General features: G+C 42.1%; 1 protein-coding gene across 2 annotated transcripts in view; it reads right to left on the bottom strand.

Annotated features, from left to right (window-relative positions):
• arhgap21b (Rho GTPase activating protein 21b) overlaps positions 1–13,913 on the bottom strand; it is a 32,348-nt gene that overhangs the window by 3,078 nt on the left and 15,357 nt on the right. For both annotated transcript variants that reach the window (XM_084546601.1, XM_084546602.1), the window contains exons 8-23: positions 10,794–12,369; positions 7,654–7,800; positions 7,326–7,428; positions 7,173–7,218; positions 6,764–6,889; positions 6,363–6,659; positions 5,409–5,467; positions 5,151–5,296; positions 4,922–5,064; positions 4,578–4,736; positions 4,369–4,447; positions 4,185–4,258; positions 3,993–4,082; positions 3,717–3,884; positions 2,851–2,956; positions 81–112 (exon numbers count right to left, since the gene is read on the bottom strand). In XM_084546601.1, the coding sequence (XP_084402727.1) occupies positions 81–112; positions 2,851–2,956; positions 3,717–3,884; positions 3,993–4,082; positions 4,185–4,258; positions 4,369–4,447; positions 4,578–4,736; positions 4,922–5,064; positions 5,151–5,296; positions 5,409–5,467; positions 6,363–6,659; positions 6,764–6,889; positions 7,173–7,218; positions 7,326–7,428; positions 7,654–7,800; positions 10,794–12,369 (3,351 nt within the window). The remainder of the gene's footprint in view (positions 1–80; positions 113–2,850; positions 2,957–3,716; positions 3,885–3,992; positions 4,083–4,184; positions 4,259–4,368; positions 4,448–4,577; positions 4,737–4,921; positions 5,065–5,150; positions 5,297–5,408; positions 5,468–6,362; positions 6,660–6,763; positions 6,890–7,172; positions 7,219–7,325; positions 7,429–7,653; positions 7,801–10,793; positions 12,370–13,913) is intronic.

Genomic DNA, 13,913 nt, shown 5'->3' with positions numbered 1-13,913 from the left:
ACAGAAAGAATTAAAAACACAAAAAAAAGACAAAGGCATTAAATATGTGTAAGAAACAACATAAAATAAGAGGACGTTACCTTTGATTTGGAGGAGTCACTACATGCTGAGTCTGAATCAAGGAGAAGAGCATCATTAGTAACGGTCTGATGTTTCAATGACTGAACAGTTAACAGGATAAAGAACAGGCAGATTTAAAGACCGCTCAGAGTAAAAGATATGATGGACATAATGAGAGCAGCTGGATGGAAGCAGATGACACATAGCTGGTCAGATTGAGCGAGAGACGGGAAGACGAGTAACCACACTAAGCAGTTCATGGAAAAGTCGAGACAGCAGCAGAGGAGGCCTGAGATGAACGATGAGAGGAAGGAAGTGAAACCCGGCAGTAAACCGAGACACAAAAAGCAGCTCATGCTCATGTATCGATGGAACGACGGCACATTACGGACAAACACGCCAGTCACAGAGCATTACACGTAGCCACCAACCAGCTGTAGGCATTCTTTCCCAACTCAAAGACATCACAGAGGAGAGGGTGATGAGGTTGCTCTGACTGAGAGACCTAAGGGCCTGAGCTGAACAGAGAGTGTGTGTTGTGGTGGGTACAGCTGGTGCAGGCAAGCTTTGGTATGACACAGAGATTGTTCTTACTCCCAGCTAGATTAACTCCTGCGGTGCCCTTTAACATGTAGCCTGTCACTATCAACAACATAAAAAGCAAAACAAAGGGTTCACAACACCTTCTTGTCTCACAAAAGTCCAAAAAGCAGAAGACATGCAAACTGCAGCTAACAAAGATAAGCAGACTGATAGCTTATTTTAAACAAATAGTCACAGGAACAATGGGGCCACAGGAACTAAACTCGGGAACAACGTCCACTGATACATTTCCACCAGCCAGTCTGAGAGTTAATTAAAAACTGATAAAAGCATTTGTGATATACTGTGTGTAAAAACTTTTAAAAATTAACTTAACACTGATATTAATTGTCTGTAGATGATGGACACAAGTGAGCAAGGTAAAAAGCACTTGTTTTGAATATTTGCTAAGAATGCAATGATTATCTACATTTCTGATTTCCAGCATAACTGTGACAACAGAATAAGATTATTGTTAATGTAAGAATTGTCTCGCCCTGACACTGCAAGGCTGACCAATCACTGACATTCAGTACTGGACCTAAAAGTTTCAGGATAAGGATGAGTTCAGGATATGATTCCTGGATTCCTGTGGTGGAAATTGTTATTATCAACAACTAACGTGGCTTAAATTTAGGTGTCTGTCAATGCATAGAGCAGGGTTGAGTATGAAGAGAATGTAACAGATATGTTGTGAGTGATGTAGATGTCAAACATCATGTAAGAGGCGAGGAAGTATGTGGTTTCTTTGTAGTTGAATAAATGCAGATAAAGACAAAGACTTAAAAAAATAAACATCACCGACAACACATCAAACTAAAATACACAAGAGGCGGCACCTGAAACAAACAAACAAAAAAAAAACACGTCTACACACCGCGGCACATACCCCTACGTCTACATGCTTGGACCCTGTCCACTGCTACTTGAAAGCCTGCGTGCCTTTACATCAGTAAGTCACTAAATACTTATCAGTCTGGGACCTGGTTGTATGTGTGGGTTTGTTTGTGTGAAGACACGTGTGTGCTGGCGAACATCCAGCTCAGTCCCAACAATACGACCCCACCCTTACACATCATGACAGATTATGCCACATGACCGGGAGAGAACCTGAGGTTGACCGTACCATGCTACTTGTCCTTGCGATCAGCTTAAGAGACAACAAGAGACAGCAGAAGGGCTTTCAGAGAAAGTACAGCAGCACCGCTCTGTATCCCCTCAATTTAGGGTATTGGTTTAAATATGAGACGTGCACACCACAGGAAAAATGACAAACATCGACTTCTCTTTCTTTCTTTTTTATCTTTTTTCCTCCTTTCGCCCAAATTTAAAAGAGCTGCGGGTTTCTGCAGACTAGGCAGCTACACTGGGCACAACACTCGTCCTTCTTCCTACAGTCCCAGCTGTCCATCACTGACAAAACAGAGTCCATCAGTGACATCATCGAGTGATAGACGCCGCCCACTTGGCCTGTGTCAAGATTGGGTAATGTGTGAGTGCTGGACAGGGATAAGGGAGAAAAACAACACACTACACACAGAAGGGCACAGGTCAGAAGGGTTAACACTTCCATTGTTTCTTTTTGTTTGATAAGATTTTCTTTGGGAAAGAACATGCCGGGATTATGTGAGAGACGAGGAGGAGGGGAAGAAAAGAACTGAAAGAAAAGGAGTCGTCGTCTCAACACAGGTAAAGCACAGGGAGAAATAAATGACTTGAGCGAGGAAAATAAAGAGTAAAGCAAAGAAATGAACAGAAATAAAACTTGACAGTTTTATCTTTGGGCAAAAAAAAATAACAACATTGAAACAAAACATACTTATCCAAAATAATAATAATAATAATAATAAATGAATTAATAAAAAAGGCTTAACATACAAGGTGTTTTTCAACAATTTTTCAATGGTCGATCTAAAATCATGTACTCACTGAAAAATTACTGAAAAAGCTTGCTTTAACAGAAACATAAAGAAAATGTGCTTGTCTAAGCAATTAAAACAATGGATAACAGGGATGATGCTTATTAGCAACTAACATTAGCAACCAACATTTTAAAAACATTGAATCTTAAAATAAATCTTAACCACACATCTCTGTAATCTACCGTAATAATATTTTTGAAATATAGTTTTGCTACGATAGTGAAATATTTGCTTGGCCGATGCTGGAGTCCTCCTTCCTGAGAAACAAAAACTGCTGCTAAGTTACCTGAGACTTCTCCTGGTGAGGGTGCTGTCCGCCCAATGTTGGAGAGCAGGTGGTCTATATTGGGCACAGGCTGAGACTGCACTGTGCTTTCCTGCTCAGCTGTGGTCTGAGAAAAAGAGGCAGAAAGAAGATAAGTGACTGGACACAATGAATCGCCAGCATTTTACTTTAAGTGAGGAACCTTTACATATAAATAACCGTCCGTTGCATTCAAGCCCTTTTCAAATTAATTCACACAATGGTCTCTACAACATAGGGGTAAACCCGTCTGTATTTTATATGCAGGAGTTATAAATCTGTTGACTGGGTGACGTTCCCACGGTGGTGCACCTGAAACAATGCATTCCAACCAGCAGTGAAGTCAGACTGAGTCATAGCTTAAGAGAGAAGCAACATGGAGTAAGGTGGAGTTTAGGCGGAAAAGGAGACTTAGTTCAGGGAGTCGGGAAGGATTACATAAAACCTGGGAAGGTTTCTGGTGCTCCACACAAAAAAGGACTCAGAGCGCTCCCCTTTAAACGAATCCTCTCATTTTACACTGTAAACCTTCCTCTAACATGATGTATTCTTATTACCAGAAAGGTAGACTAAAGTTTTGCATTGTGCATGTCTTGGCTCAATTCTCCTCTTCATCTCCTAAACTCAAGTAAGTCTCCAAATGTATCACTAAATGTGCGTTTGCTGTTTGGTGCAGGTCAGTTACTGTACAGTACAAGTATCTGAGGCTGAAAACAGCTTCTTGCTTACAGACATTTTAAATACTGATTAAACAAGAATATTGAGCTGCACTATCCTCATTACACAAACTGCTGAAGTTCAGGTTTATCCAGATCAAACATAATGAAGAAAAATGAAATGCCACATACCACAGGGTCCTCATCACTGTCATCAGTGAAGAACCAGTCAAATTGCTGGATAAGATTCTCAACTATCTTGCACTGGTCCGGCATGTGGTTGACCATGTTGGTCATGTTGTCCTCAGAGGTTCTGACCAGAGTAGGACCGAACACGATCGCCAAGTTACGAGGCTCCATCTAAACAGGGAGAAGTAAACACAAGTCAGATATAATGACATAAGCTTCAGAGGGAAACTGGACTGAGCGATGTTAACTAATGACATTAACGCTGACAGATCCTCTTACCTTGTTCTTTTCACAGTTGTCAGAAACCCTCTTGAGGTGAGCACAAAGGAATTTGAGAGTTTCATAGTGATGATCTGGTAATTCATAGACCTGTAAAAATTGGAAAAGAAGGGACAGAGTCTCAGGGTCAATGGCTTCCTAGAGGAAATTCTTATGAAATACTTCATTCCTCATAGTGGACTGCGCACTCACCAGCCTCTTGAGCTCCTTCAATCTCTCCACTGAGTCTTCTGTTCTGCTGGCTTCAATAAACTCACCATACTTTTCTGTAAACAGATCAGGAAAACCTTAACTTAAGAATTGCCAAAAGGGAAATCACACATAAAATTCAAGTGCTGTTTTTTTTTTTTTTTTAATCCTGTTTTTTTTATCCTACCATTTGTAAACAGGGGTTCTGGGAGTTTTCGGAAAAAGGACTTGAGTAAACTACTGATGACATTAAGGTCCCGCCATTTCTGCAGAGTAGTAGAAGACAGAGACAGCACAGTGTTAGAGCAGTCTTTACAGTGCATATCAATCACTGCTAAACAATGTTGTTAGTGAAGGGGTGCACTGTACTGTGCAACCTGGCTGTCAGTCACTCACGTCTTCCTGGATGTCGAAGTCAGTCATGCCTTTACTGTTGAGTTCCTCTTGCATGCTGGAGATGGCAGCGTTGTTTCCAGGGACCCTGTATATTCCAGTGTACTCCAGTCCTCGCTCCTCCACAACTTTACAGCACACCTCCACAATGAGAGGAACAAACTGCACAACACAAAGATTAGAAGATTACGAAGAACGTTTAACACAAACTGTGTGAGAATATACACTGAGCGGTAATTAGTGACTGTTGTGGCTGATAAGTAGATGCAAAAATTAAATGTGCATTTAAGCAGTGTGTCACATCTTCATCTGAATTCTTTTAAAACATGAAGACAGAGCAGACCCACCCTGTTAATCTGTGCAGGAGGACAATCATCAAGCCGGACACCAAAGGTGACACCAGCTGGAGTCTTCTTTTCAAAGGGCTTCCTCATGATCCCTGCAATGCCAATTTTCCAAGCACCTCTATCCCGCGGTGGACTGGAGTCATCTGCCAAGGTACACACACAGAAATGAATGACCAATCTGAGGTTACACACCCTATTGCCACACTAAATAATAAAACTGACGCTTTACCTTTCAATCCCCTCCGCTCCTCTCCTGCTCTGGGCGAATGGGGGCTGTAGACCTTGCCTTCTCCTTTACCTCCCAGGAAGGCTTGCTTGATGCTAAGTGACTGGCGCGAGGTTTTGGGAGAGGGCTCAGACCTGCTGCTAGGTGCGCTGATCAACAAGAAGTTGAAAAAGAAAAAGAAACATACACACATGTTAGCATCATCTTAAAAGGGGGTATTCTGCAGTACTGTGAATGAGCACATGGGGGAGTCCTGTGTACCTCATGTTGTATTCTTTGATCTTTCGACTGATCAAATCCTGGCTTGTTACAGCTCCATTCTGTAATAAAGTAGGAATACATTGAAGGCATTAATTAAGATGAAACTAGATTTTTTTCTAAACAATAAACAGGTTTATTGACAGGTTCAAATTTCAGCTATGACAGCTGTAAATCCAAAACCTTTTTCACTTGTTTGATATATCAGAACACAGACTAAAGATGAAAGGCAAACTGCACACAGGCCAGCTACCTGTAGACCTAAAGACAATATACAACAGCTTTATCAGTTTGTCCAAAGAGGCTTCAAATACAGCCTAAACAGCATGTTCCACAGCCTGGTTGGACTCCATTGTTTTCATCATTGGTTAAAATGTACTGTATGTCATACTTGCTTTTTAATTCCAACCCCACTACGTCATGTGTTGTCATACCTCTATGCAAGATACCATAATGAATTAATGCCAGAAGGTACTGCTTAACAATGTTTTACCGAAAGGAGTCTAACCGATTGGCTCTGAGTCTCAAATGGAATTTTCCCCTCACACCCCAACATATGCCATGTGTTTTTTTTGTTTTTGTCCTACACAGGTAGAACAGGTTTCGAATGGCATCTTATATTATCTTTTGCTAAACCTTTAATTAATAAAGGCAGTAATCCTCTCCATCTCGTTCATTGTGTTTTATTCAAAGACCGTCTTTGGTTCACTTTGTTGTTAACCGATGGGTGTGCCTGTTTTTTCTTTCAAAACTATAGTGTGGTACAGTTTAAACTTGCTTGATCTTCCTGTGTCTAGTCTCAAGTACTATGGTCTGGCCAGGTGGTATATTACTGAATTTTGAGATTTCAGGCAAAGAACTTATACGTTTCACTGGAACCTAAATAATTCAAGAAATTAAGTTAGTCACTTGTTGATAATTACAACTTAGTTAGGCACATAACACGATGACACACACCTCTTCATCTGGGTTACTGTTTTCCTGAATGACTCTGATCCAAGTCAGCATATCGTCCCTCCCTTCTGCCTGAAACAAATACTCGCAGTCTGAAGTGGTTAATCGCAGCACATTTTTGCGTCTTGTATCGCTGTAGGAGATGTCAATCAGACAGGCCTTGATGCTAATTCGCAGTGGATCCTCATCTGCTTGTGTCGAAGCATGCGACAGCGCATCCTTTCTGTCTTTGTAGAGGGTCATAGTGTGACCTTGTAAAACAGCATACATTTGCTTCCATTTCATTCCTCCGCCAACACGCTGAAGAAGTAGAGATATAGAAAGGCAAAGAAAGAAAAATACTTAAACATCACAACATTAGTGATATATATGGCTGAAACAAAGGCACGTGGGTAAAGGCATACCTTATTTTTATCTGTACTTAGTTGCCTCAAGTTAAGCAACCCTTCTTTGGAAGAATTGGTGAAGATATCTGAAGAGGAGTCCCTTCGAGATCCAGAATCCCCCGATGATTTATGGCCATCCAGAGCCTGCAAGCGTGGATACAGTATGACATTTTATTCCTGGCATTATTTACGCTTTAATGCATTCTCTAACGACAATCGCCAAGTTTAGTCAGGTCAAACAGTTTGAGCAAATATTTCAATGCATAACTGGCCGTCCTGTGGTTTCTATATTTATAAGCATGTTTAAGAATCAGTGTATCTTTTGTGACATTACATCTTGATTTATTTTGCCATTACAGTAGATTGCTATCTGGTCATCAATGGTCTATATAAGCTATTTTCATACCAACCAAAGTGGGTTCCTCACCTTTCTCAGGCCCCTGAAACTGGGCATATGCCTACTGGAAGATCTCCTAAATAGAACAACGGGAGACAAAGGAGACAAGGTTAGATGGATCAATGACGAAAAACAAATGAGGAAGTAAATGAGAGTAATGACCTAGTCTTAGGACGGACTCACCCTCTGCTCTCCTCCTGATAGTTATCCAGACCCTCATCGTAAGACTTGGACCGCTCTGTTTTGCTGGCGGAGTCAGAGTCCAGCAACGCACTTCGCAGGGACTCTATAGAGTGACAATGAAATATACAAAATAACGCTACTTGTAGCTTACAACCCAAGACATGAGTGTTAATGAGTCACTTTCAACATGCATTATTTACAATTAATTATGCATTAATTTAGATGATTTCTATAAGAGAGAGAAAAATCAGCCGTTCAGTGATATTCAGAATTATTTTCCAAGCCAAGGTCTGAATAATATTCACTCAACCAACCCAGTGCTATTTACCTTGGTCATGTGATAGCTGGCGCCGAATGGGAGGACAGGGTGAGCCTTGACTAGAGGGTGCCGTAGCTATGGATGGTGGAACAGATATCACAGCAGAGGGTGGAATAGGAGCAGCTTCCCGGTCAACGCTGGGGCTGACTGGCTCATCTATGAATAGAACAAAACATTCAGCGTGAGAACAGAGATGCAAATTAACTTAATACATTTCTGTTCTACAGTATGCTACATTTTCATATTACGCCTCTGACAGGATAAATGTAGGCCTGTTGCTATATGACTCACTGAACTGGGGGATTTAGAGAAATCTTAATCAGTCTTTCTGTAAGTCCCATGGCCAACATGCCACAACACAGCTGTGAGTGGGAACCGATCATCTTTTAACACTTTTTTTCTTTTTGTGAAAGAGAAGGAAGTTTTTAAACTCTCAAGTGCCGCCCACTCCTGGCACTTCAAGTCTAAAACAGCTCAGAGTACAAAGCTGCTCTCTGCAGCCAGGGGGCTTTTGGAGCTAATTTTAAAAGAAACTGTCCTAGTTCTAGCCTGCACCCAACTTTGAAACGGGGCAAAGAAAAAAGGATGTCATCGTCTCCCTAACAAGGTCTCATGGGCTACCTTACTAAGGTTGTGTCTTAGTAGTAATAGGCTCCCATCTTTATCTTCCATTTTGGGTAAACAAACTTTTGTTGTATATAGTACTCTGCATACTATACAATAGTCATAACTAACAAAGAGGAGCTTAAAATCTTAAACCCATGAACAAACAAAACCAAAACAACACTGAAAGTTCTAACTGCAGGCTCAAAGCTCACAGGCCAAATTAGATATGCAGTGACATATATAATGATCATATACAGTCATTTCTTAATTAAATTTGTTAAATTTGATATTCCTCCAAAAGCCTTAATATAGTTACTATTAGAGGTAAATCTATAACCAAAATAGGGCCAAATTTCAGGTACATAAAACAGAGCGGAAAAATACCACCATTACAATTTACAGAAGATAAGTAAGCTTGTAGATTTCTGATCTCACATCATCAGGACATAGCCTGGACTGGCGGCTTTTCAAACAGGCCATTGATGGAGATCCGGGCTTACTCAATCAGGGCACTGTTCTCCTGGAACAGGGCAGAAATCCCAGAACGGCTGCATGGTGGTATCATCACCATCACTGCATGCTTTGTCTGCACCTGGACCGTCAGGCCTCTTTGACAACCAACATTCAATTCAATTCAATTTTATTTATATAGCGTCAATGACAACACAAATCGTCTCAAGACGCTTTAAAAAACCCGGCCTGAAAACCCCAGACCAAGCCTGAAGGCAACGGTGGCAAGGAAAAACTCCCTTTTAACAGGAAGAACCCTTGAGCAGAACCCAGCATTATATGGACCACTAAAGGAACAGCAGAACACTGTTGGAAAGACACGAGTGCAGGGACTTCACAGATCCTAGTTATACTGTACATCCAACTTGACGCATGTTCCCTAGAATCACAACCGTAAACACTACTCAGAAGTCTGCCACTGTGTCTAGAGGTTAGAACACCATGAAGTGGAGTGAAGACATGTGCAACAAGCGTAACGTCTAAATGCTTAACTAATCACTGACAAAGGGAAACATATACGTGCAAGCTCAACACTTAACAGCCTGCCCACATTTACAGAAATTTACAGTTAATGCAGTAAATTTCTGCAGAAGCAAAAAAATGCAGCCTACATTTAAATCAAAATCTAATTTAATAGACGTGGAATATTAAAACCTTCAGGAAGTGAACCAGAAATATGGACATACATCATTTATAAAAGCTCTAAAATTAGATGAGCATGCCTATGATGGCTTACCTTCAAAAATTGTCATTAGAAAGAACATTCAATTGAAAATTATGTTTGCTTACCATATATTAGATTTATATAACCCTAACTCTAATGGATAGCTTCAAAAAAGACCTCAACTTAAACTAACTTTTCTTGCATCGGTCAAACTAAACTCTTTCACTACTTTTGCTGCCTGTGACCTAGTTTCTTGATACGGCCTACCTGCAAAGTACAAAATGTTTCCTTTCTGTCCCCTCTAAAATATATGGCCAACCACAAACTATGCTGACGTGCTTCTTTCACTTTGAACGCAAATCTCTTTTTGTTTTCAGGGGCGGGCCATTTCTCTCAAGAACTAACTCTTATACAAGTAAACACTAAGACCCAAAACAAACGCAGCAAAAATGAACTAACAATCTGTCTGCCTTCACAGTTCTTTTTTCTTTTTAACTAAATCATGTTTGGTACCAAAGAAAAACTGGAACAGGCAGCTAGATACCCAAACATACATAATACATATTTGAAGAGAAACAGATGGAGAAGAAACAAACTGAGATGTGCAATATAGGGAGATATCGGAGCATACCGCGAGCATGTTTGACACAGTTTCAATCTCACAATAGCTTCCAAAGAACATTTAAGAAATCTAAAAAAGGTCCTCGTACTTCCCTCTAGCAACGTAACTATAGCAATATTCCAAACACCGAACATAGCGAGTGTTCCCGTTAATTATGAATATTGTCAGCAGATTCTCTCAAACAAGAGTCAAACTGTCAACTGACAGCAACAAAAAGCAAAACACTCTAGTGAAGTCTTAAAATATATATCTTTAAATGAGTAGACAACAATTTAATCAAAACAAAATTCCTTAAGGGACTTTTGAACCATAACGCAATCTGTTCTGGAGAGAGAATTTCTAAGAAAGCATTATTAAGTATTAATAATAGAAATTCAATACATTCCAAAAGGGTTAAACCATCCTTCACTCCGTCCTGGCTAAGTCGAGCATCCCACAAACCTTCTCTGAATATCATACAACCTGATAATTACATTTTCTTAGAGGGATACATTTATCTGTGAATCTCCACAGCACTGTATTTACACACATAAATCAGATTAATGGTGAAACTATAGCAGTCAGTTAGACCTCAAGCTCCACAGCCGCCTTTCCACCCATTCATCTATTTAGCTAATTCTATTAGCGTCTGTGGTGCTGATGCTATTCAGCTAGCTAGAGTATTAGCACTGAACCATGGTAGTACTGTCTGCTGCTGTTGCCATGACAACGTGGGGCGGCATGGCTTACTATCGACTGCTCTCTTACCAATGAATGGAATGGAGTCCAGAGACTCATCCAAGTTGCTGGAGCAGGAGGTGTGATGTTGTTCCCCAAGGCGGCGTATATGTATCTCTCGCCGTGCATCGTTGGGGAGCCAGCATGCCACCACATCCGCTGTGGAGTCTGCTCCGTCGTCGTTTACAGCCAGGATGTAGGAGGGGTGGCGTAGGGGGCTGGGGTTCTTTCCAGAAGGAGGTTTCTCTCTTAGAACCACCCCAGTCTCAACGGGGCTTCGTCCATTCACCTGACTTTGGGACTCTAGGTGTAGCGGCTTGAGGATGCTAGGCCTCTGAGGGATATCATTCGGAGTAGAACACGAAGAAGACCTGTATCCTCCTGCTGATGCTGTATCTCGGCCTACCTCTGACGATTGCATTGTTTCAGCCCGCATCCTGCTCTGGACGTGTTGGGAAGTCTGGCCCGCATGGTTTACTTTGACTGAAACTCTTTGGTCACTGAAAGAATGTTCAGAACTTGTACTTTTTCCAAAATGTAGGGATCTGTCAGAAAGCATCGGTGAGGAGCGGGTCTGAAGAGAATCTGGTCCTTTAGAGTAAAGGGAGGGGCTTGGTTCCACCCTCATGCCACCACTGTATCCAACAGAAGGCCTGTAGAACATCGCAGGTCTGGGGTTAGACTGTCTGCTGGGTCTCGTACCTTGGTCTGCCCTTCCATACCCTCCTCTCCTCTCGCTGGGATGAGCCATCTCTGCAGGGTCAACATAGTCTGTGGATCGTGCCCGGGCTTTGAGAACTAGACCATCTTGGGACACACTTCGCGGCGGCCAGTTCCTTGCATGGCTAATCCTATCAGCACTGCACATACGGTCGTGCGAGGCACTACGTGGGGCAATCTGAAAGTGAGGTGGTGGTCCTTGATATGACCGTTCATGGGAGGTACTCCTTCTGCGAATCCCCTTAGGGCCCCATTCTCCCTGGGGAATGTGATGAGGAGCTCCAAAGTTGGCGTGACTAGCAGCTCGCAAACTGTCCAGCCTCTCCTGGATAGTCCGACTAGCATGGGAATGGATTCCTTTGTTGTCAATATACTCCCTGTACGTTTGGTAAGTGCGCCAATCAATGTTTTGATGGTTGCCTGGATAGTGAGGTGCGTGACCTCCAAATGGAACCATTCCTGGACCGCCAGGATAAACATCAGCCTTTCTTGGATGGGGATACTGAGCCAGTGACCCAGGCCTCCCCCTGACAAAAACAGGGTCCATGAAATCTCTCCTGTTTACTGGACCCATTCGTCCCATCTGGGCTGTATTAGGAGGAACTACGACAGTCCTCACACTGTCGTTGCGCATACATACAGCCATTTGGCTTTTGGGATACGATTGAGGGGGAGGAGATGGGGGCACGGTGATCTCCTTGCGGTACCCATGGTCAGGAGGTACCGCTGGCCCTCGGCAGACCTGCCCCGCCGAGTCTGTTGCCTGGGCCATGCCCGTAGGCTTACAGTCTACTCTGGGGTAGCATACTTGTGGTGGCTCAGGAATGTGACAGGCATTTCCACTGTAGCTACTGTGGCCACGGAGGTAGGCATCCTGGGAGTAGGCCTAGAGACAGAGGAACAAAGCACTGTTACAAAAAAAATAGGTACAAGCAACATTCACAAGAGTGTGTAATATTCAACAATGAGGTGCTTATAGAGAAGTCAAGAGTGATATTACAAACGTTGCTGGATGCATGTGTGTGGGCACTGCATGTTGCAGTATGAGTGAGCGGAGGCGTTTAAGCAGTTCAGGGGTGTCACTGGTCTTCATCTGCTCCTTATTTAGAATTCTCATTGTAATGACAGAGGATAGCACAGTATATAAACCAAAGTAGAAAAGATTTTCCAGGAGCAGAGGTTTAACAACAGTGCCTCAAACTATATATATATATTTTTTTATAGTACAGCAATCTATCTGTAATATTACCGCGTATATTCTCAAATCAACCGTGGTTTGTTACTACACAGCAGCTGTGAATTCCAGTATGAAGTAAAAAAAAATGTCCCACCAGTGCATATTATGGTGTTAATAGCAAACACCGTGTTTAGCTCTACTGAATTTAATGTTTAGCTTGTATTTGGGTAGTGTCTGTACAGATTACGAATGACAAATATCAAGAACCTAATCATCGACATATTTGAACAAATGTTACAACATAAAAACATAAAATAGAGATAAATACAGACAAGTAACCAGTACCTTCATTTATCCACCTCAGACTGACAGACCGTAACCTCAGACAGACAGCAGGTTGCCCATCCCTCAAAGAGAAAGCGCTATATTTAGCCTGCCCGATTACTGTCCAAGGTTTCCCATCCTATTTCCTTGTTGATACTAATAGAACCCTTTTCTATTAGTACAAAAATACAACCGACGCTTTAACCATTACTTGTACACTAACTATGTGTTGTAAGGCCGTCAACATTTCCCACCTTTACTCACAAAGCGCATGCAAACGACATGTAAAGGTATGAGGACTCTGATCGGGCTACAACCTGGTGAGGACTTTGATCTGGCTACAACCTGGTGTCATAATACAATCTTACATAAATCTGCGTGTGCCACCTCCCTCCCTCCCTTTACAAACATTACTGCACATGAGAGTTCAGAGGTCAGTGGCCTTTATCACACTAATGACATCTGGCATGGAGGATGAAGATGGGGTGAGGCTTCACTAAGATGCCAGCTGGATGCCAACTCGAGCGCTCAATCTAACAGGTACTGCAGGCACAGAGCATCGGCCATTTCTACAGTCTACAACACAACACAAGCACAGACCTGACGATTAAATACTCCTCCCGAGGCAACTGAACAACAAAAGTGTAAAACCCGAGGACGACATCCTGTAATGACGATGATGACATGCATGACATATGCAAAATGATCGAGCGAGTACAACATGTCAGCATCAATTGAGTACCCAGTGTGTGGTTTCCTTACCAGTTTAGATGTTTCCCAAGAAAAAGGCTGACGTTACAGCATGTGAAAACAAGAGCGTTAGGAAATCATGGTAGAGAGGGTGGAAGAGAAAAATATGCCAGTAGAGAAAATTGCACACATTGGAAGAAACAGAACAGATTCAAAGAGGAGAGAACATGAAACAGCCA

Source organism: Chelon labrosus (assembly GCF_963514085.1).
Source record: "Chelon labrosus genome assembly, chromosome: 6".
Lineage (NCBI taxonomy): Eukaryota > Metazoa > Chordata > Actinopteri > Mugiliformes > Mugilidae > Chelon > Chelon labrosus.
Note: the sequence above shows the minus strand (reverse complement) of the source record. Positions and strands in the feature narration are given on the sequence as shown.